Source organism: Hakea prostrata, chromosome 3 (assembly GCF_041222555.1).
Source record: "Hakea prostrata isolate BN-2017 chromosome 3, UWA_Hpros_2, whole genome shotgun sequence".
NCBI classification, from domain to species: domain Eukaryota; kingdom Viridiplantae; phylum Streptophyta; class Magnoliopsida; order Proteales; family Proteaceae; genus Hakea; species Hakea prostrata.
Window position 1 is genome coordinate 25,596,843 of NC_142602.1, and position 20,399 is coordinate 25,617,241.

Genomic DNA, 20,399 nt, shown 5'->3' on the forward strand with positions numbered 1-20,399 from the left:
TCCTTTCTTCTACCTTCCTTGTTTGTCCACATCACAATCTCACAATTCATCTGTTGCTCCCGATTTTTATTTGCACCACTCAATGGCGTAGATTAAACTACATAATCAAAATAAAATCGAACTGCGTGAAATCAAATATCAAGAGTTTCATTGTAAATATAATTTTTCATTTTACATTCTAAAGGTTTAATAGTTTACTAATTTATAAAATGAAACCCCTCCATTTACTCAACTCTCAAATCTCTATTTCATCTTGCCCTAGCTTGGAATTAACATTTATAGAGTTCAATTTTTAGAATCGACAATTCTCCCATACCATAGTCAAAGGTTAGACCTTGGCGATTCATCTTCTTCAAGAGTCGTTGGATTCGGTGAGTTGACAAATCAGAAGCTGCAATTGCATACTGGAAGAAACCACAACGTCCTAACCATCAATCGATTTCAATAAATACTGCCCCAAGTTCACTATTTTGTTAGAAAAATTGTTGGTTTAACAAGTTTCAACGCATAAGACCCAATGCTGAGCTCCAACCATCTTTTTGATAAACTCACTCAGGTCTTAATCGAAAAAGCAATTATTTACAACAAAAACCTAATTAATTAAGTCAAATTATATAGAATTTTGCACTAGTATTTTAATTAGGGTTGTCAATTTGCAATCCAAATCGTTGTAACTAAATCAAACCGAACCGAATCGGCCAATTATAGCCTAAACTGGCCAAGACTGAATCCTAATGGACTATGTTTGGGCTTAGGGGGCAAAGCCCCAATGGTTTGGATGATTTGGGCCACCTCGTGTGAGGCCCTTAGTTGTACTTAAATATAGTTTTGGAGATGTTTTGGTGGACTAGCTCTACTAAGCGTGTAAGATTTTTTTTTTTTTTTTTGTACAAAGGTACTAGTTTTCTACTAAGATATAGTTTTGGAGATACATTTTTCTATTCAATAGCATCAACATTTATAAAACATCCATAGATTAATTTAAACATCCATAGATTATTTTGAACTTCATTTCTCTTACCCCCAATGCCATATAAATATTCTACCAAAAAAATGTCATACAAATAAATAAGCTTCAAATGCTTTCTATTTTATGCTCAAAATCTATTGGGAGTGAATAACAATATTTTGCAAATGGGTCTTTTTTAAAGGAAGATTCATATTCATGAATTGGATGATGATACTCCAGCTGAAAGAGCTAAATCTGAATGGAAGAAGCTCAAAGCCGACTTGGATTTATTGGGCTGTTGATGGCTGACCAGTTACAGCCATTAGAGCAGCCATGAAAACATTGAGTCTCAACTTTCCTATAAAGGATTAATTAGGAAAGTTAGGCCTTCATTATGTTTATTGTCCAAAATAAAAGAAGAATCTATCTGCAGCTTTAATCAACTCTGTAGAACTGTGTGTCTTAGTAGTCATATTGTCTCCCCTCCTCATGGTCGAGCATGGGGTAGTTTGTTGGGTTGGGAACTTGGGATAATACTGTCATATTGTTGATCTTATGTGGAAAAGTTCTTGGTGTATCCATGTATTGGTTACTTCTGAGAATTTGCAAATGATAGTACTGTCTTTTCTTTATGAGTCCCTATATATTACAGTGTTCGTGCTTCTCAATGAAACACGCTTCGTTAACTTGCCACCTCTATTGAGGGTTCCTGGAGAATCGATGGAGATTGGAATTCTTATTTGAATTGTGAAGACGAACCAGGAAGTAACCCATAACATGGGAGACATATATGATCATTTCAAGAATTCATCCAGCTGCTTTGTTAATGGAAGTTGCATCGTCTGGAGCTAAAACGACTTGGTCTATTACATGAACTCCTCTTACAAATTACTTCAAGTTCATCAAGGACGGACTCTCATTAGAAGATAAACATGCTTTTGTTGCTACCTGTTATAGATCATGAAATTAATTAAACAAGCAGTCTTCTCTTCGGTGCATATAAGGCACCTGGACCAGATGGATTCTCAGGAATCTTCTTTTGTAAGGCTTGGGACTTATGCAAAATGGATTTCTTCAATTATGTCAGGACATTCTTCAATACTGGTATCTTCTCTACCAACTTCAATCATACTTTAATCTCTTTGTTATAATGCTGTTGAGGAATCTGCAAATTTACTTGAACGCTTGTTCTCACAATACTGTCAAATGAGCTGAAATGTATTAGAGGTACTTTCTTTAAGATATTTAGACACCCCGATTTGTGCAACACTGGTTCTACAATGTCTTCACCCCAAGATCCGTCAGCCCAACCTTTAAGCTTGCACCCTAGAAAAGTTACTTAAGGTGTATCAGGTAATGTTCACTGCTATGGAGAAATTCAGTGTCTAGAATGAACACGAAACTGAGTTTATATAGAGCCCCAAAGGCTATGGGTGAAAGGGTAAGGTACCTCTCTTTGTGAGGGTATCTTTTAGCTCAACTCCCTTCAGGAAGGTACCTATCCAGCTAACCTCCCTGCAGGAGAATGCCTCTCATGGCATCTCCACGTATTCACCCAGCAGTGAGCTCTCTAGAATAGGGCCCATGACAAAATGGACCTTCTGGATCAAAGCCCACGACCCAAGTCCCAAATCCCAAGTCCCAAATCCCAAGTCCCAAGCAATTACTATATATAAACCATATAATCAGATCCTCTTAACCCGATATGAGACTAAATAAAACCATAAATAAAATACACAATTAAAACAAATATTTATATAAAATAAGTTTTAAACATATTTACAACACTCTTTAATTCCTAAGGGTGTAATCTTAACTGAGGAGTTCATTTTCGATAAGCCCCTCTTTAGTTGGTCCGGGATCTAATTGCTCAGTTGGCAAAAGACCAACAACGCAATAAAAATGAGGTCAAATTTATCAAAATAAATACAAGGTTTCTATTCAAATTAAAGAATCTTAGATCCACACCTACTTATTTTGTCACATTTGGTTTCCATGTCTTAAAAGCAAGCTTTCCAACTAGAGAAGCTAAGTTGAATCTCATCACCTACTAGCAACACTCGGCTTTCCTCCTGATTCCCCTCATAGATCTTACTAGCCTTAATTCGAATACATGTTGTCGTCTCACTCCATGAAAAATCAATTCCATAAATGAAATCAAAGAATCTCCCCTTGCCTTTTACATTTTTATTTATAAGTAAGATGCATATCCAATGCCACCAATCTATGTTTGAGCTATTAAATTCAATATCCTTATAGCTTTTACAAAACAATGCATTAAATTTAATTGTTTAGAAATAAATTTAGTTATTTTTGTAAATCATCTACATAATTATATTCTAATATGAAAATAATTTTTTACGTATGTAGGTTCATTTGAAATATTTTATGTGATTATGGTATTTTATCCTGTAATTTTTAGAAATGAATAGTAAATTAGGGTTAAACGGTATTTATTACTGAATACACTTTCAAAACTCTAACATGTAATATGTAAAACAAATAGTTAGATTTTGCATGACAATTATTGAAAATATTAAAATGTTGTTTATTTTTCTGTATTCTTTATTTTTATGCTGGTATGTTTGAGAAATAAACCCAGCTCTAAGAATCCCAAGCTTTAGTTAATAATCTACCTACCTTTTATGAATTGTTCAGAGCATACAAATGTTGAAGAAGATGAACCATCAAGTATGAAAGAATTATCATACATAGGAAGAACATCACTTAAACAAATGATTCAGGTGAAAATTTCCTTCCTTTCAAGAAAATATATTAAAAGTGCTAACAATAATTCAAGTGAAAATTCGCTTCCTTTACCAAAAGGTTTCTCTCTCATGTAGCATAGGGGAAAAAAACGTTTCCATAATATCAATGATTAAGATATGGTCACCCAAGAAATCCAAGTGGTCATGTAAGCAAATATGCAAACACAGCAATGTGTACTTCTCTTTCTGATAAAATAAATAAAGATGTTATAAGCTAAGTATGTGTTTGGTAACATTTCCGTTCTAAAAGACCAATTCTTATGCAAAACAATTTTTGAATGTTTCTATGCTAAAATAATGTTCTTTGCTTGGAAATGAGCTATTGATGTTTTGAAAATATTTCTGGAACACTATTAGAATATATTGCTGTTTGATATACTCATTCTAAAATGTTTCAATCGGGACCAATTTTATCACTTTCATTTTTGTTCTTTGGTAAAAACATCTTTTTGCTGTTCTGCAAAAAGACATTATTCAGACCACTTTTTTGGCTGGTCAATTCTTAAAGAACAGAAAAACAAACCATTTTAACAAATACCTCTAACCCGTTCTTCTGTTCCCAAAGAACAAAATAATGCCAAAAATGTTTTCTAAGAAAGTTACCAAACACGCCCTAAAATTTCTGAATGTACAAAGAACATTTCACTGATATGTTGATGAAACTTTCAAGGGTTGTGATTCAACATTTGTTAGGTCACCCTGAAAAATAAGTTGACTAAGTGTTGAATATTAGACCAATGATCAGGTGGTATAAGCACCAATCTACCTTCATTGTCCACTCAAAACTTGGGACCATAAAATGATTCCAAAAAGTACTGCTACATATCCTGTAGATCCTGTGTCTTTCGGGACCATTATTGAATCACAAGAAGATGTTAATAGAAACCAGTCTGTAGGCAGGAGAGCGGCATGCAAAATCCTTGCCATCAAAGTAAATTTATTCCACAATTGAAGAGGTGGACTTCATAGAATAGGGTACAAGTACAGAATTTATCTAATATATTAACTAATTTAGACGTGCTTAGTAGATCAAAAAAATGGTGATACCACAACAGCTCAAAGTTATAATCCATTAATGGATCAAAACCACTTGAATTACTGCCACTAAGTTCATCACTGACAAGGAACTATGTTCGTGGTTATTGTAAATATAAACAATCACCAGGCTTCTATTAAGCTCATGCTCTGAGATTTTGCTTCCTTTGTTGGTAACTTTTATTAAGTTGTAGAGAAAAATACCCTCAGATCGGTGTTACTGCTCTCCAGGAAGCATTGTGTCCTCAGGAAGGTCGCAGAATGCATTACCCTGGAAAAGAGATCGTATGGTTAATTTTGTCATGGGTAATCTAGATCAGCCACCAAAGAAAGTGATCTTCTAGGATGTACATGTATATGTATATGTATATATGATAACCACCCTTGTATCTAGAATACTTACCTCCCCTGTAAGGTGGGCTACACATCTCTTCTCAGCAAGTAACTCAGCTTCAGACTGCAATACATTGGCAGAGTTGCATCATGTTCAGATGAATGCCACATGTTAGCAGTACACAGTTAATGGGTTTAACTTATAAAGCAAACCTTTTTTATACGCGCACGGAGAAAGTCATCAATGATCACATCCTTTGCAAGCTCATAATCACCGTCACCCTGAACATTATAGACAAATGATAAGAGTATCTTAAATTTACTTAAAGCAAAATAAACATCAGTAGTAATCAATCACCAATCAGAACTCACATTTGATCGGCATGGCATACTGAAAACAATATCCTCTGCTATACCATATGGATTTCCATTGGTATAAACCTGGAATTTCACAGTAAAATGTAAGACTTAACTATATCTATCTGCCAACCCCTGAATTACATTAACATCTTCTAAATTTTAAGATTGTCCGATAGTGTCCCATTTTTTTTTTTGTTGGGGGGGGGGGGGGGGGGGGGACTGAAGTAAATGAAAATCCATGTTAATGACTACCCTAAGACATGACAAATGAGGCTGGAAGTTACCTTAGCCTAGTCATCTTGATCTTTTCCAGGACAAAAGATATCTTTAGAGTGGAGAAATACACAGAAATATAAATAGAACATATTAAGAACACCAAATGCATGATTTCGCTAAATGAATGACATACTAGTCCTCATGTTGGTTTGGTTCATAATTTTGAACCGTTATTATGAATATTGAGCTAAATATCATATCCTTCTTGTTTTAAATGAAGCAAAAAATTGCAGGGGTAGTTGGTCTGTGACACCAAAAGTGAAAAAAAAAAAGGCATACATACAACTTGCTTATGTATTCAATATTGAGAGCCCTAATGTTTGGAAAGAAAATGAACTCACCCCTGTAGAAAACCAATCACCCTTTGGTGTCGGAGTGACAAGGGACTTTATGGCATCAACTATTGATACAGCAGTTGATGCGGCTGAAGATCTTCCCCATTTTTTAATCAGCTCACCTCCTCTCTGCAAAACCATTATTTCTACGTCTCTAGTAATCAAGAGTTTATATGCCACCAGATTTGGCAATTAAATCTTGAGAACTGTTATTCTAAAATATTTACCTTCTGGACCTTTTCAGTGAAGTCCTTCTCTAACCATTCATTGTCCTTTATAACTTCTTTCACAGGTGCACCATTGATTCTTGCATTCAAAAAATCTGGAACCTGTATTAATTTTAAAAACAAATTTCATTCAGAAGAGTCAAATGGACAATTTTCCCATTGCAATCTTAAAAAACCAATTCATAAACCTGTGTTGTGGAATGATTTCCCCAAATGGTCACATTTGACACTTTGTCATAAAACACACCTGCTTTAAGGGCAAGCTGCACAAAACATATAACATGGGGTGTAACATTTCATTTATTTTCATAGTGATAATCACAATTGGAAAACACCACCAGAAGGACATCTTCATGGGCAATGTCTACCTGACACTTGGCTCTGTTCTCATCCAACCTGGTCAAAGCGTGGAAGTTCTTTGCAGGTATATTTGGTGCATTTTTCAAACAAATAAGAGCACTGCAGAAGGAACCAAATTAGGTCTTTGAATAAGAATCAACACCTTGGGAAATCACATTTCAAGATTTTTCCTTACTTTGTGTTGCAAGGGTTGCCGACAACTATCACTTTAACATTACGGGATGCAACAGCATTGAGTGCTTTTCCCTAGATTAAGAATCAAAGAGTTGAAGAATATATAACAAACAGTGAGGTAGATACTTACAAGTTTGAGATTGACATGAGAAGTCTACAAAAGAACCTGTTCAGCAAATATCTGCCCATTTATGTCTAATAAGCCAGCTCGTTCCATTCCAGGACCTCGAGGCTTTGCTCCAATTAGAAGAGCCCATTCTACATCCTGAAACACCTCGTATGGATCAATACCGATACTCACTTCCCTTAGAAGAGGATATAAGGAGTCCTCTAGTTCCATGGCAACTCCTGCACAGGTCAACACAACACTTGAAGTACTTGGAGAAATGATATTTGCCATTCCAGGAAACCATTATTTCAATCTCAACTAATGGGCTCAATTTAGCAACAAGAAATTTGTGGAAACCAAAAGAAAGGGGAAATATTTTTTGTAGAAACCTACTTAAGGATTGCACACATATTTGTTGCTTAACTCTTTTTTTCTTGGCTCCTAATTTTGTTCTAATCTTCTAAATAGTGATAAAGATGCCATTCTAAATTAAGAAATAAATATAATAAATTCATAACAATAAATAATGCCCCAACTAAATGCTTTTTTAATTACCGACAAATTAATAGTGAACTGAATCAAACACAGAAAAGATGACTACAATTTCTTAGGGATTTTAGGACAGATTACATTTCTGTATGTTGCATTGGAAAGGTGGGGAGGGGATCTTAGGTAAGCAATCAATAATGTATCTGCATTTGTATATAATATTTTTTGTGGGGAAAATTCTTCCTGCATACCCTCTCTTTTTGCCACATGGATAAGTGATGTGGCACTTCTGACCGTTCGACGTTTAGGAAATCATGTAAATTGGCCACATGTTAAGTTTTGGATTGAGAATTAATACATCATCACATCAAGAGGTATAACCTCCTGTATGTGTCATGCACCCATGAAAATCACATAGTACTACCTACTTTTTTCAGTACGTTATTGGCTTATTTTTCCACTTGGAAAACCTGACTGGGCTGAAACTTGACATGCAAGTACAGGTCATTGGAATCAACCTGTACACAGATTTCAGCCCAACTGACCTGCAATGACATGCAGATCTACTTCTGGGTAAGGGTGATGCAACCCACAGAAAGGAGGGTGGCTAGAGGGATACTGATGTAGTTCAACAAAATTATTTAACTTCAAGAAGTCATACCTTCAAGAGCTCCAAATGACCTTTCAGACCCCAATAATTTCAAGGCAACGGGTTGATCTTGACCAAAAACTTCACCAGATGCAAGCTGACAAAGCGAGACAAGTTAGATCAAACTCTGAAATGGGTATTATGAAGTGTAAGAACATTCCATAAAAGAAAAAATGTAAGAACGTAGAAAAAATTTGTGTCCTGGTTCAATAAATTTTTATTTTCCCCTAAGCTCTTGTTGGGATGTCAGTAAGAAATAGTATCCATTCATCAGAAAAGATGCAAACTGATCATCTTTTAGGAATTAAGGCATTGGAAAAAACTCTTGACGTTTATACACAAGCCAGGTAGTGTTGCTATAGATAGGTAAGCATTCACATGAATATGTAACTGAATGAGTACTAATTCATTAAACCCTGGAAAATAAGTACACCATACACACAGTTAGTATGAATGAATTTTATGAGATGGATAAATAGTCATAGACTTGTAGGTATCAGTAAATTGGGTTCACCACTGTGAACTGACAACGTATTCCATCATTATGTAAGAACAATTTCAATACAAAGCTATAAGGATGTGTCAATCAGGTATCTGCTCATAAATAAGCTTTACCAATTTCACAAAGCATCCATAATGAATTGAGCTATTATCTTGATGCAAAGTCTGGCTTTGGAAAGTGTATTTCCATGTTTGTAGCATATTACTTCTAAATTTTATCTCAAGAGCATGTGTTCTTCGTCTATAAAAAACATATATTAAGTCCATCCAACACATTAGTGCTTACTGCTCCTATGTTGCCAAAAATAATGTGAACTAGGCCTTCTGGTTTTCCTTTTTGAGATTTCTTGGAAGCCATATGCTGTTGAATATGACTTCATGTTGATCGGGGACTAGCAGCTTTATGTCAATCAACTCTCAGGTGTAAACCCTTATCCTCTATAATTTTACAAAAGTGATGCTCGTGATTTTCGAAATCAATTTCCGATGTCATCCGTAGGAAGCTCTTCTTGAAGATTGGGAGATGGAAATTAGTTCTACCTTGGAAAATATACTTGTTTTGGAAAACTAAAATGTTAACTTATGGCTTGCATTTGAATCTTAATAGCTATTGAAAATAGACAACTCAATCAAAAAAATTCCCTCACTTTGAAAAGCAGGTGATTAGATATCGTCCCAGCAGCCCCTGAAACTGCAACTTTAATTAAACTCTTCCATGATTTTGTCTCCTCTTCCTGTAATGACAATTAACCACCAAAGCATCAGCACCAGTTAGATCAATTAAAACAACTGAAAATTAGGAAGGAGAGTCATTTGCTGGGATAACTGTACAAAACTATTTCATGGCATCAGAAGACATATGCTACTTTCCCTATAACTGACTAAAGTAGTATCAGAATTAATTAAAAAGAACTGAGCTTCCCCATACGAATGTCCTGTCTCAGAAACTGAGGAAGAGCTTATCTGCATCACACATCCCTGTCCCCCTAAAACAAATAAAGTGATAATGATAAATTTTAATAAACTGCTAATTAGAAAAGAGTGTTCTTTTGAATATTGTGCAAGGGGATGTTACTACTATCTTAGGAAAGCCTAGGATAGCTCTTGTCAAATATTGTGAGGGTATCAGTACTATCATGGTTCTCCCACACATGATGAGTCACAGAAGGATAGTATTGTGTGGAACTTTGGAGGGATGGAAGATATTCATAACAGTTTCAATGTTGTTGGACTTAATGTGGAGTTTCAAACATTTAGCAAAATATGAAGTTGAGATTTTTCAATAACTCAACATCTACTGTTTCGCTTTTAATGATTAATCACAGCATCTGCGCTGCTTAGATCCCCATTCTAGCTAGAAAGGAAACTACTATTTGGTCACTATTATTGACAGCCTTCTCAACATCAACAGCCACATCCCTTTTGGCCTTCTGTTGTCCTAGCAAAGCCTTTTATTTGGCACCTTCCTACTCATTTGCAATGGCAAAATGCTGATCTTGTTGAACATGAGGAAACTATCCTAATTGCCTTCTCATCTTTTTTGAGTTATTGATTTAAGATCTGGAAAGCTAAGCATGTCTAGGAATAGAGTTCAATGATGATAAAAGATCCGTATAGCAGGTTTTGTCTAGATAATTGAATAGAGGGCCAGGGAAGAAAGAAACCTTTGTTTGGATTTCACCCCAATTTTTCATTGTGTCTATAGAAGAAAATAATTCAAGCCATTTTTTGAGGAAAAATGGAAGATTTATCCTTGGGGTGGGAGTGGGGAGTGTTAGTGGTGTGGAGAATAGATGTGACTACCAACTTAGAATGTCAAATTGCCCCAGATCTTGTTGTACTCAGTTGGCTGCCTCAATTTTTCACATGCAACTATGCTAGAAAATCAGTGGTTGAAACTCAGTTATTCAATCAAGACAAAGATCCTGAAACTAATTTTCATGCACCTAACTCAAAGGAATTAGTTTTGATAAACTGATATAAACAACCAACCAGAAAGGTGATTTTTTTCTTGCCAAGTTGAGACCATGGGTACCACACCAGTTATCTGGTAGAGAACTTAATTGATATATTTCATGCTAGAGAAGTCACGAAATTATGTACAAGACTTCATCTACTACTCCTCCCTGAAACTAGAACTTAGGAACCTTACTAATGTCTTAATTTACATTCGTCAGAAATGAAAATGATTAAGGGTTTTGGGGGAGAAATTTATCTTAAACTTCAAGTTCTGTCTCATGTCATAAAAGAACAAGAATATACATGCAGAAATAAATAATCGCAGAGATACTAATCACTGACACAGAGATAAACGGATTCCTAATTCTATAGATCACTCCCATGTCAGGTTATATTAGCTTACGAAAGTACCAACCCAAATTCCAAAGCGAAAAATATCACAGCACCAAATCGTGAAAACGGAGATTAACATGAAATAAAAAGAATAAATAAAGAAAGGATAGAATAAGATTGAAGTAGATTACAGCTCTGAGATCGTAAGTGAGGCAGAAAACGCCGTAGCAGGTATTTTTTGTGGCTTCATTAACCTGTGGAGTGACCGGTGCCTGTACTTGGCTGAGATGGAACAGAGAAAACTCATAAGAAGTAAAGAAATATAAATTTAACCATTGAGAGGAGAAGATAGAGCTAATTGAACAAAAAGTAGAACGAATTACTTACCTGGGTGCGACAGAGCAGAGCACTTTGGCATTGCGGGATCGTGAGGGAACCCGCAACTGAAAACGTTGGTGGTTATAGAAGCGTGTTGATGCTGATGACAAAGAAAACTGAGAGGACAGAAACCGCGTTTCTGTGCGTGAAGCTGAGAATTCTGCTACGGCCATGGCAACTGTGAGAGAAAGACAGAGAGAGAGAGGCCCGCAAAGAGTAGAGATGGTGAAGTTCTGTTATTTGGAGGGAGAAGAGTAAAGAATATATTAGCAAAGAAATGAAGCAGAAGAGATGTGATTTTGAAATAACGAGTATAAGGCCAACCAGCTGACACGTGTTACGAGTACATGATCCAAAAGATTACTAGAGAAGTCGTTAGTGTTTGGAATTGGGTTAAGACCGAATTTCTTCCTCTTGCAACTGATAGTCTTGTAATATCCTACAACTTTTTTTGGTAAAGATTGTAATTTCCTACAATAAGTCATTGTTGTGACACCTGGCTGTGTAATATCTAATGTATATATTTTTTTGATCAAGTGAATATCAGTCATCATGACTGAGGTCAATAAGCCTTTTGAGATGTTATGAGGGGATGTGGAGGGCATGGAGCGTTGAACCTAGATCTCCTAAGACTTTAGGCCTTAATAAGTCGCCTACAAGCTCGCGAAGGATAATTTGTCTCCTATAAATAGACATGTTTCAACTCTGTCAAAACTAAATCAACCAGAATAATCAATAGTCAACACCTCAATTTGCAATTACCATCCACCAAGAACAACATTCTAAAACAATCCTATGTTTACTCACTTATCCTCTTGTCTCTAAATTAAATTCATCTAGGGATCTTGGTAAAGCAATTACCAAATACATTGTGGTATTGCAATAATAAACCATCTACAAAACAACACCTGCTCCCCCTCTCTCACCTCTTTGATTTGCTTTTTAAAAGCAAATCAAAAAGCCAACCCAGTTACTGGATGTAAGACAAGAAGAGCCTCTGTAAACTCCATTCTTTTCACGCAAAAACAAGGTCAAGGTTCAAAAGCTATGGAATTTGCAGTAAAGACTAAAGAATATGTATACAAATATAATGACTAAATTGAAGAAAGAGGAAATACATTACCTAAGGCAAGAGGAAAGAGAGAGAAAGTGACGGTGGAAATCTAGCTTTCACAGACAGCATGAGGAAAGAGGAGAGGAAGTAGTGGAGAAATTCTACGAGAAAATCCAGTCTTCTTCTAATATGGTTTTTAAAATTGACGATTAGATATTATAAAGCGAGGTGTAATAATCCTAATAGATAATTACAGGGAATTATAAGAATACTAATTGCAGAGGATACAAATCCATTAAGACCATTGTGGCAAGGGATTGGCCCATTTTATTGGGCCTTTACTGTTGTGTTTCCTTTCAATTGCAAGCCCAGCCCATTCTGTTTTTGCAACTACATGTTGCAAGAGGATGTCTAAAATTTCAATTATTTATTTTAGAGTTTTTTACATGAGCCTCCTCTATTTTCATGGGAAACAAACCGCACCCCTCTAAAATCAAAACCTTGCAAATACCCCATCCACCATTATCCCCGTTACTTAAGACTGTTAACTAATCTTAATATGACCATATTACCCTCAAATATGGTACCGTTTGAATTTTTTATTTTCAGAAGTTTTTTACATGAGCCCCCTCCATTTTCATGGGAAACAAGGCGCACCCCCTCTAAAATAAAAAAACCTTACAAATAACCCCTCCACTGGAAGAACATTTGACGAGAAGCAGTGCATACCTCACTTGCATTTTTTTTTTCTTCTCCTCAAGATGAGGTGCGCACTGCTTCTCCTCAAATGTTTCTCCGGTGGTAATCGTGAGCATTGATTGGTAGTAGTGATGATAGATTACAAGGCATCGTGAGTAACTGTGATGAGTAAGGTGGTATGGCTTTTAAAATAAGAAGTTCAAACGTTACCATATTGAGGGTAATATGGTCATATTAAAATTATTTAACAGTCCTAAATAACAGGGTTAACGATGGAGGGGGTATTTGCAAGGTGTTTCCCATGAAAATGGAGGGGGCTCATGTAAAAAGCTCTTGAAAATGAAGTTCAAACGTTATCATATTTGAGGATAATAGGGTCATATTAAGATTATTTAACAGTCCTAAGTAACGGAGTTAACGGTGGAAGGGGTATTTGCAATGTTTTTATTCTAGAGGGGGTGCGATTTGTTTCTCATAAAAATGGAGGGGGCTCATGTAAAAAACTCTTTATTTTATTTTACTTAATCTTAACCATAGAATTTCTTTCCACTTGAAATTGGCTATGCAAGTCAGTTTTTGAGATTTTTGTGCCTTTTTTGTCAAATGGAGTTGAAACTTTTCGGTCATCTGTAGCTACCACTTATTCAAAGTTAGGGAAAGAACAATGATCCTAGCTACTCGCATTGGTCCATCTTCTCCATCTTAGATAACCAACTCTGGACATTTTCAAGTCTTCACTTTAATTTTCTTCCCTGGTAATGCTATAACTTTGCCTAGGTCTGCCAATATTCTTCTGTGATTGATTTCCTTTCCACCCTAGTAAGTAAGTTATTTTCTTCATGCGGGTTTGTTTTTATGTTTATATTTAGTTACTCCTTCCTTGTCATTGGTTTATAGGCTCTTGACTTTGCATCATTGTAAGAATGGTAGAGAAAACTTTGAGCCTAGGATATCCGGGTTTCTCCGGACAACGATTGTTGATGAGATAGAAAGAGGATATATTAAAGATAGCAAAACCATACAAGACTTTATCCTTTTTGAGTCTCCCTCCCCCAAGAAAATTTAACTTACACCTCAAAACACCCTTGCAGTTTACTAGAATGCTACAAATCTAAACTTCTTCCATACCTCATAGAGCAATTAGGACAAACTCATAAGGCCAAGCCTTTTCTTTTGCATTAATAAATTCTTTATTCATCCAAAAGAAAAAATTCCTGCTGGGGGGGTGTTATAAGGGAAGTACAAGGGAGCAAAGGGCTAACTTGCTAAAGCCACCAAGGCGCAAAGCGAACAAAGCACAAGGCTGAAACAAAAGGCAAACAGACAAGGCTAGAAACTAACCTATTTTTCCCTATTCTTCTTCTTCTTCCCTAATATGAGAAGCTAGGAGCTTAACAATGAAATTTGCATCAAGGTGATTACAACATCTAGTGGAGCGATAATTACTTGTCTTCTAGTCCCGAAGCAGCCAAGAAGGGGTTTGAGAATCGGAAGAGCCCCTAGGCTCACTATCATAGTCAACAAAAAACATTGAAATAGGATCGGAATAAGCGTGTGTTGGGTCCGAACCATTAACCCATGTGGGGCCCAGGTTTTTAAAAGGAGTCAAAAACCAAATAGGTTTTTCTTCAAGTTTTTTGAAAACGTCAGTAGCCGCAAAACAGAAAGAAAAAGAAAAACCGTAGAAAGATGAGAGAGAGAGAGAGAGAGAGTAGAAATGGGAAGAAGAAGAAGAAGACGGTTTCATGGTTTTCTCTGGCGAATTCGACAGTGAAACGTTGCCGGAATGAAATGAAATTTGAAAGGAATGGTTGTGACACCTAACACTTCACATCCAATAGTCAGAGCCTCTCTTGATGACATGTTGCGGGGGGATAGATAGGTTGACCTCATTGGCGTTATGATTGATTAGAGTTGAAAGATGTTCAAGTCCTTTGATATGAAGGACTTAGGGCCAGCCAACATATTGGGTATGCGTTTGGGTTCGTAAATGGAGCTAGGAAGCTATGGTTGTCACAAGAAAAATATGTTGAACATGTGCTTAAAAGGTTCAACATGTAAGGTGCTAAGCTTGTAAACACCTCTTGCTAGTCACTTTAAACTGAGTAAGCAATCATGTTCATCTATCAGTCAAAAAAGAGAAGCAATGTTAGATGTTCCTTATTCGTCTGCAATTGGTAGTCTTATGTATGCCATGGTATGCACTGGACTAGATATTGCACAGACAGTTAGTGTTATGAGCAAGTTTCTTAATAATCCAGAGAGATCATTGGAAGTTGTGAAATATATCTTCAGACATTTGAGAGGAAGTTCCAAATTGTGTCTATATTTTGGAGGTTCAGATATAGTTTTGGAAGGGTAGACTGACTTTGACATGGTGGGTGACATTGAATGTAGAAAGTCAACTTCTGGGTATTTGTTTACTTTTACAAGAGGTTGTTTCTTAGCAATCCAAACTACAAAGGGGGGGGGGGGGGGGGGGGGGGGGAGGGGGGGGGGCCGGGGCCCCCCCCCGCACAGAGCGGGGGGGGGGGGGGGGGCCCCCGGGGGGGGAAGGGGGGGGGGGGAAGGGGGGCAAAAAAACCAAAACACCCCCCCCCCCGGGGTGGAAAAAAAAAAAAAAAACAACCCACAACACCGCCCCCCCCAACACCACTCCCACCCCACCACCCCCCCCCTTAAAAACCCCCCCAAAAACCGCTCCCCGCCCCAAGAGCCCATGTCCCACAAAAACGTTTCACTACAGATAATAATCCAATTAAAAATTTTGAAATATTAAAGTTTACGTACCAGTTGTGTGAAGAGATCCTCCTACTTTCAAATTTGGTCAAGCACAAATGGTTTAATTTAAAGTTCAAGACCAAGAAGAGAATAGTGTCTAAAATCTTACCAGGAGCAATCTGCTTCTCTGAAAACAGGAATTCATTATGAAATGCATAATACTAGCAGAATCCATTCACATATAGGCTTATCTTGTCGGAACTGTTCACGCAACGGTTTAGTATTATGCCTTGTCAGAGTTCCCTACAAAGGAGAAGATGGGTTGAACTTAATTGCAGAACTTGAGTGCGTGAAATCTGAAGAAATTGAGATCATGGTTTATGGGCCTCTCAAATTGTGGGGGGTGGGATTTAAGAGATAACTCATCAATCAGGGTTGACCCGAGGATTTTTTTAACCACGCATCAGTGTAGTTGGGTATATTCCCAGAAAGGATTTTGTAGACCACGCATCATGCATATGTGAAGAACATACTAAACAATGAAGACTAACTAGCCTTTAAGTACGTAAAATTCATGTGAGATATCGATTCCGATGAAATTTAACATGTATAAGACTCTTCCCTAATGAATTCTTTTTGTTGGATCGTCGCTTCACATAAACTCCCACACGAAAATGAAAAAAAAAAAAATATATATAATTCAATTTCAGCTAGATTAATGAAGCTTTTACTTTATTAACCATGATCCAGAAACACTTTATTCACTCCAGTTCTTGATGCATCCTACTCAGTCTCATACCAAAAGAAGAAAAAGGCAAAAAGTGTTGAAGAAATCCAGATCTTCACACTTTTTTCTAAAACTAACAACCACCACACCATAGCAACTGTGGGTGCAAGCTAAACAAATCAAACAAAGATTCTGGAAAAATAAAAGGAAGGTCAGTCCTGGGGCTTGTTCTGCTTCAAGTCAATGGTGATCCTACCGAAAGTTCTTGCCTTCGTAGGTTTGGCCAAACTGCCAATTGCGTGGGGTGAGGTGCCAGGAAGTGGATTTCCTTCTGTCACTGGCCTCGACTCTGAAGGTGAGTGACTCGCCCACCAACACGGTACTGGTTTTCCAGTTCTGACCCCAGTCGTGCTGCATTTCTGTCCATGGCACATTTTTGTCGCCCTTCACTTTAAGGCTTCTGACATCTCCGGCACCTCCCACATTCCATACTAGAATCGTTGTGTAGTATGGGTTCCCAGTAATGGTGAACCTTATCCCTCCTTGCCTGTAGCAAGGCACCCTGCATGCATGCATGCATATGTGTACGTAAAGTGAATTTGAAAGGAATAAACAGAATCCCAATCCAATAAGATGAAGAAGACTAGTTCTAGTTCCAACTTCCAACTGTTTGAGAAGATGGTGATTTACCTGCGTTGCTGAATGGGAATGATGCCGGCCTGGTTAGCGGCCATCGAGATGAAAGAAGGCTCGGTGAGATCAAAAGTACCGGGAGGTGGGCCTGTGTTGGTGGCAGTGACAAAGAGAGAAGGCTGCCCTGGCTTGCACCACTGTGGGTTGTCCACACACTTGATCTCATAACAAGCCCCGCATGTCAAACCGTTATTGAACATCTCTTCGTTTAATGCTGCTGTCCAATACCCATACCCTTGGCTGGCCAATTCACCATAACCGCAAGCACCCCCTATCACAAAACCATTATTTTCACTTATGTATTATATATTGATTATGTTCGATGAAAAGTATTTTGTTAATTAACTTTTGGGTCTATGAAAAAAATTTATGAAGGGCAATTTTTCTTTACTAGCTAGAATTTATATTAGACATAATAGTATATGTAGGTATTTTCGACTTTAAAGCGCTTACCATTTGTCGTTCCTTCGCCGTGAAGGCCTCCATAGAAGGTAGCATGAGCCATTTTGCCAAGGTCCAGGCTTGAAATTGGGCTTGCGATGCTTGGGAGGAAACAAAGGTCTTGCATGATGTCCTAGTTTAGCATGGACCATATCTTGGTAGCGTTTGGCATGTTGCCAGGGTGCAAGGTGGTGCTTGTCCATGGCTCGGGCCCTCTCTTCGTGATGTCTGACATGATGTTGCCACGGTGCATGGTGGTGGTGATGGTTGTCGATGGCTTGAGCCTCTAGTAGGACAAGTGTGAGTAGAATGAACAAGAATGATAGGAGGGTGAACCTAATGGATGCCATTTTAGTAGAGGTTAAAGCGAAAGATTCGCCTATTCTACCCCTTGCTAAAGTTTTCCTCGCTCAAAAAAGAGAAACGGAATATAAATTGGAGTGCTTCTCTTGGTTTTAGCCCTTTTTTAGAGGGTAAAATCTCTTGCTTTTAAATTGAAACTATATAAGATTTTGAGGTTCACTAAGAATCGCCTGTAGAGAGAAAGGCTTTCATTATATTAGGCCAGTCTTGTGGGCAATGACTCTTTGTTAAAAGCTTTCCTCTCAATATATACCTACAGAAATTACATCCTAACTAATGTTTTCCAATAACTACTTTTTATACTTTGGGGCATTAAGCCCTTCAACCCATCAACGAACCCTTACTTATTTGTTGTGATCTTCCTAATTGAGGTGAAATTATTCACATCCACTAATTAAATTGGTTTTTTGTTGTAATTTCAGTTTTGAAAATTTCTAACTAATTTAGCTAAAGAGAAGTTTAACTTAATTCTCAATAGCCACTTATGAGAAATTTTACTAACTAGTAACCCTTTTTAATTTGGGTTCTACATGCAACTAATGCTAGCAAATCAATGGTCGAAACTCAGTTATTTAATCAAGACCACGATCCTGAAACTAATTTCCATGCCTCAAACTCAAAGGATCAATATAAACCACCCCCCAAAAAGGGGATTTTTCATGCCAAGTTGAGACCACGGGTACCACACCAGTTATCTAATAAAGAATTTATCCATATATCTTTTCGTACTACTAATTAAGAACTGGTAAGAAATAGACAAGTACTTGGTGAAGGAATTAGAAATTCATGAGGGATACTCTCCTTGAGCGAAGAGAATATTTATTGTCTTCAAAGGAAAAAAATGAAAAAGAAAATCCAAATCATATCAAATTTTCTTCTTCTTATTCATGAAACTAACTGATTTACAAGTAATCACCATACCATAGCCATAGCCGTGGCAGCGCATTGAACAAATCAAACAAAGACTACAAAAAATTATAAGAGAGGTCAGTCCTCATGAGGGATTCACATTCTCTACAATTCCCAACAATTGATCATTAGGATTGTGACTGGTGACAATAAATCACCCAACTAATACAATTAAAACACATATTAGGAAAAACTGCTCCGGTGAGTGATAACCGGTTACTCTCTCCATCGTCATGGGGTTTGCTTCTGCTTCAAGTCAGTGATGATCCTAGCGGAAGTTCTTGCCTTCATAGGTTTGGCCGTATTGCCAGTTGCGTGGGGTGAGGTGCCATGAAGTGGATTGCTTTCCATTGCTGGTCTCAACTCTGAAGGTGAGTGACTCGCCCACCAACGTGGTACAGGTTTTCCAGTTCTGACCCCAGTCGTGTTGCATTTCTGTCCACGGCACATTTTTGTCTCCCTTCACTTTAAGGCTCTTGACATCTCCGGCACCTCCCACATTCCATACCAAAATCATTGTGTAGTATGGGCTCCCAGTAATGGTGAACCTTATCCCTCCTTGCTTGTGGCAAGGCACCCTACAAGCATGCACGCATATATGAATGTAAAATCATTTTAAGGGAAACATAACACTACCCAATAAGATCAACACCGTTTCAAGTTCCCAGTTTCAGAAAATGGTGATTTACCTGCGTTGCTGAATGGGAATAATGCCGGCCTGTTGAGCGGCAATCAAAAGGAAAGCAGGCTCGGTGAGATCAAAAGTACCGGGAGGTGGCCCCATGTTGGTGGCAGTGACAAAGAGAGAAGGCTGCCCTGGCTTGCACCACTGTGGGTCGTTTACACACTTAACCTCATAACAAGCCCCGCATGTCAAACCCTTATTGAACATCGCTTCATTTAATGCTGCTGTCCAATACCCATACCCATGGCTGGCCAATTCACCATAACCGCAAGCACCCCCTATAACAAATCCATTGTTTTTTTTTTTTTTGTTTTGTGTATCAAAAGCATTTTGTTAAATAACTTCTTGGTCTGGGAAAAGAAGTGTATGAAATCCAGATTTTCTTTAAGACCCAAAATCTATTACACGAATCCATAATAGACACAATATATGTATTTTCAAGTTTAAAGCGCTTACCATTTGTTCCTTCGGCATGACTGCCTCCATAAAAGGTAGCATGAGCCATTTGCCAAGGTCCAGGCTTAAAATTGGACTTTTGATCTTTGGGAGGGAAGAAATGTCCTGCATGATGTCCTTGCCTTGCATGGACTATATCTTGATAGTTTTTGGCATGTTGCCAAGGTGTAAGGTGGTGCTTATCCATGGTTCGGGCCTTCTCTTCGTGATGTCTGACATGATGTTTCCAAGATGCATGCTGCTCCTGCTGGTGATGATGATTGTTACTGGCTTGGGCCTTTAGTAGGACAAGTGCGAGTAGGATGAATAAGAATGATAAGAGGGTGAACCTAAAGGATGTCATTTTATTAGAGGCTAAAGCAAAAGATTTGTCTATTCAACTTCTCGGTAAAGTTTCCCCTCACGCAAAAGTGAGA

General features: G+C 37.5%; 1 protein-coding gene and 2 pseudogenes across 1 annotated transcript; all 3 read right to left on the reverse strand.

The window, feature by feature from the left end:
- Window positions 1-4,855: 4,855 nt before the first annotated feature.
- LOC149021880 (lactate/malate dehydrogenase family protein) lies at window positions 4,856-11,496 on the reverse strand. The gene is made up of 14 exons (XM_089150058.1): window positions 11,245-11,496; window positions 11,049-11,139; window positions 9,213-9,299; window positions 8,077-8,161; window positions 6,984-7,165; window positions 6,819-6,889; window positions 6,652-6,742; window positions 6,472-6,546; window positions 6,284-6,385; window positions 6,063-6,185; window positions 5,458-5,526; window positions 5,299-5,367; window positions 5,156-5,209; window positions 4,856-5,023 (listed from the first exon to the last, which is right to left on the reverse strand). The coding sequence occupies exons 1-14, from the start codon at window positions 11,406-11,408 to the stop codon at window positions 4,970-4,972; spliced, it is 1,317 nt and encodes a 438-aa protein (XP_089006184.1). The 5' UTR covers window positions 11,409-11,496; the 3' UTR covers window positions 4,856-4,969.
- Window positions 11,497-16,688: 5,192 nt separating this feature from the next.
- LOC149021881 (expansin-A3 pseudogene) lies at window positions 16,689-17,920 on the reverse strand (annotated as a pseudogene).
- A 1,190-nt stretch (window positions 17,921-19,110) lies between these two features.
- LOC149021882 (expansin-A9 pseudogene) lies at window positions 19,111-20,170 on the reverse strand (annotated as a pseudogene).
- Between the last annotated feature and the right edge of the window lie 229 nt (window positions 20,171-20,399).

Bases quoted from the DNA above. Each gene is read 5' to 3' on its own strand.
- LOC149021880 (XM_089150058.1), bottom strand. From the start codon at position 11,408: ATGGCCGTAGCAGAATTCTCAGCTTCACGCACAGAAACGCGGTTTCTG. The intron at 6,743-6,818 runs GTAAGGAAAAAT...TTCCTTCTGCAG, and splicing joins GGCAACCCTTGCAACACAAA to TGCTCTTATTTGTTTGAAAA. The intron at 6,547-6,651 runs GTAGACATTGCC...TGTTTTGTGCAG, and splicing joins AGAACAGAGCCAAGTGTCAG to CTTGCCCTTAAAGCAGGTGT.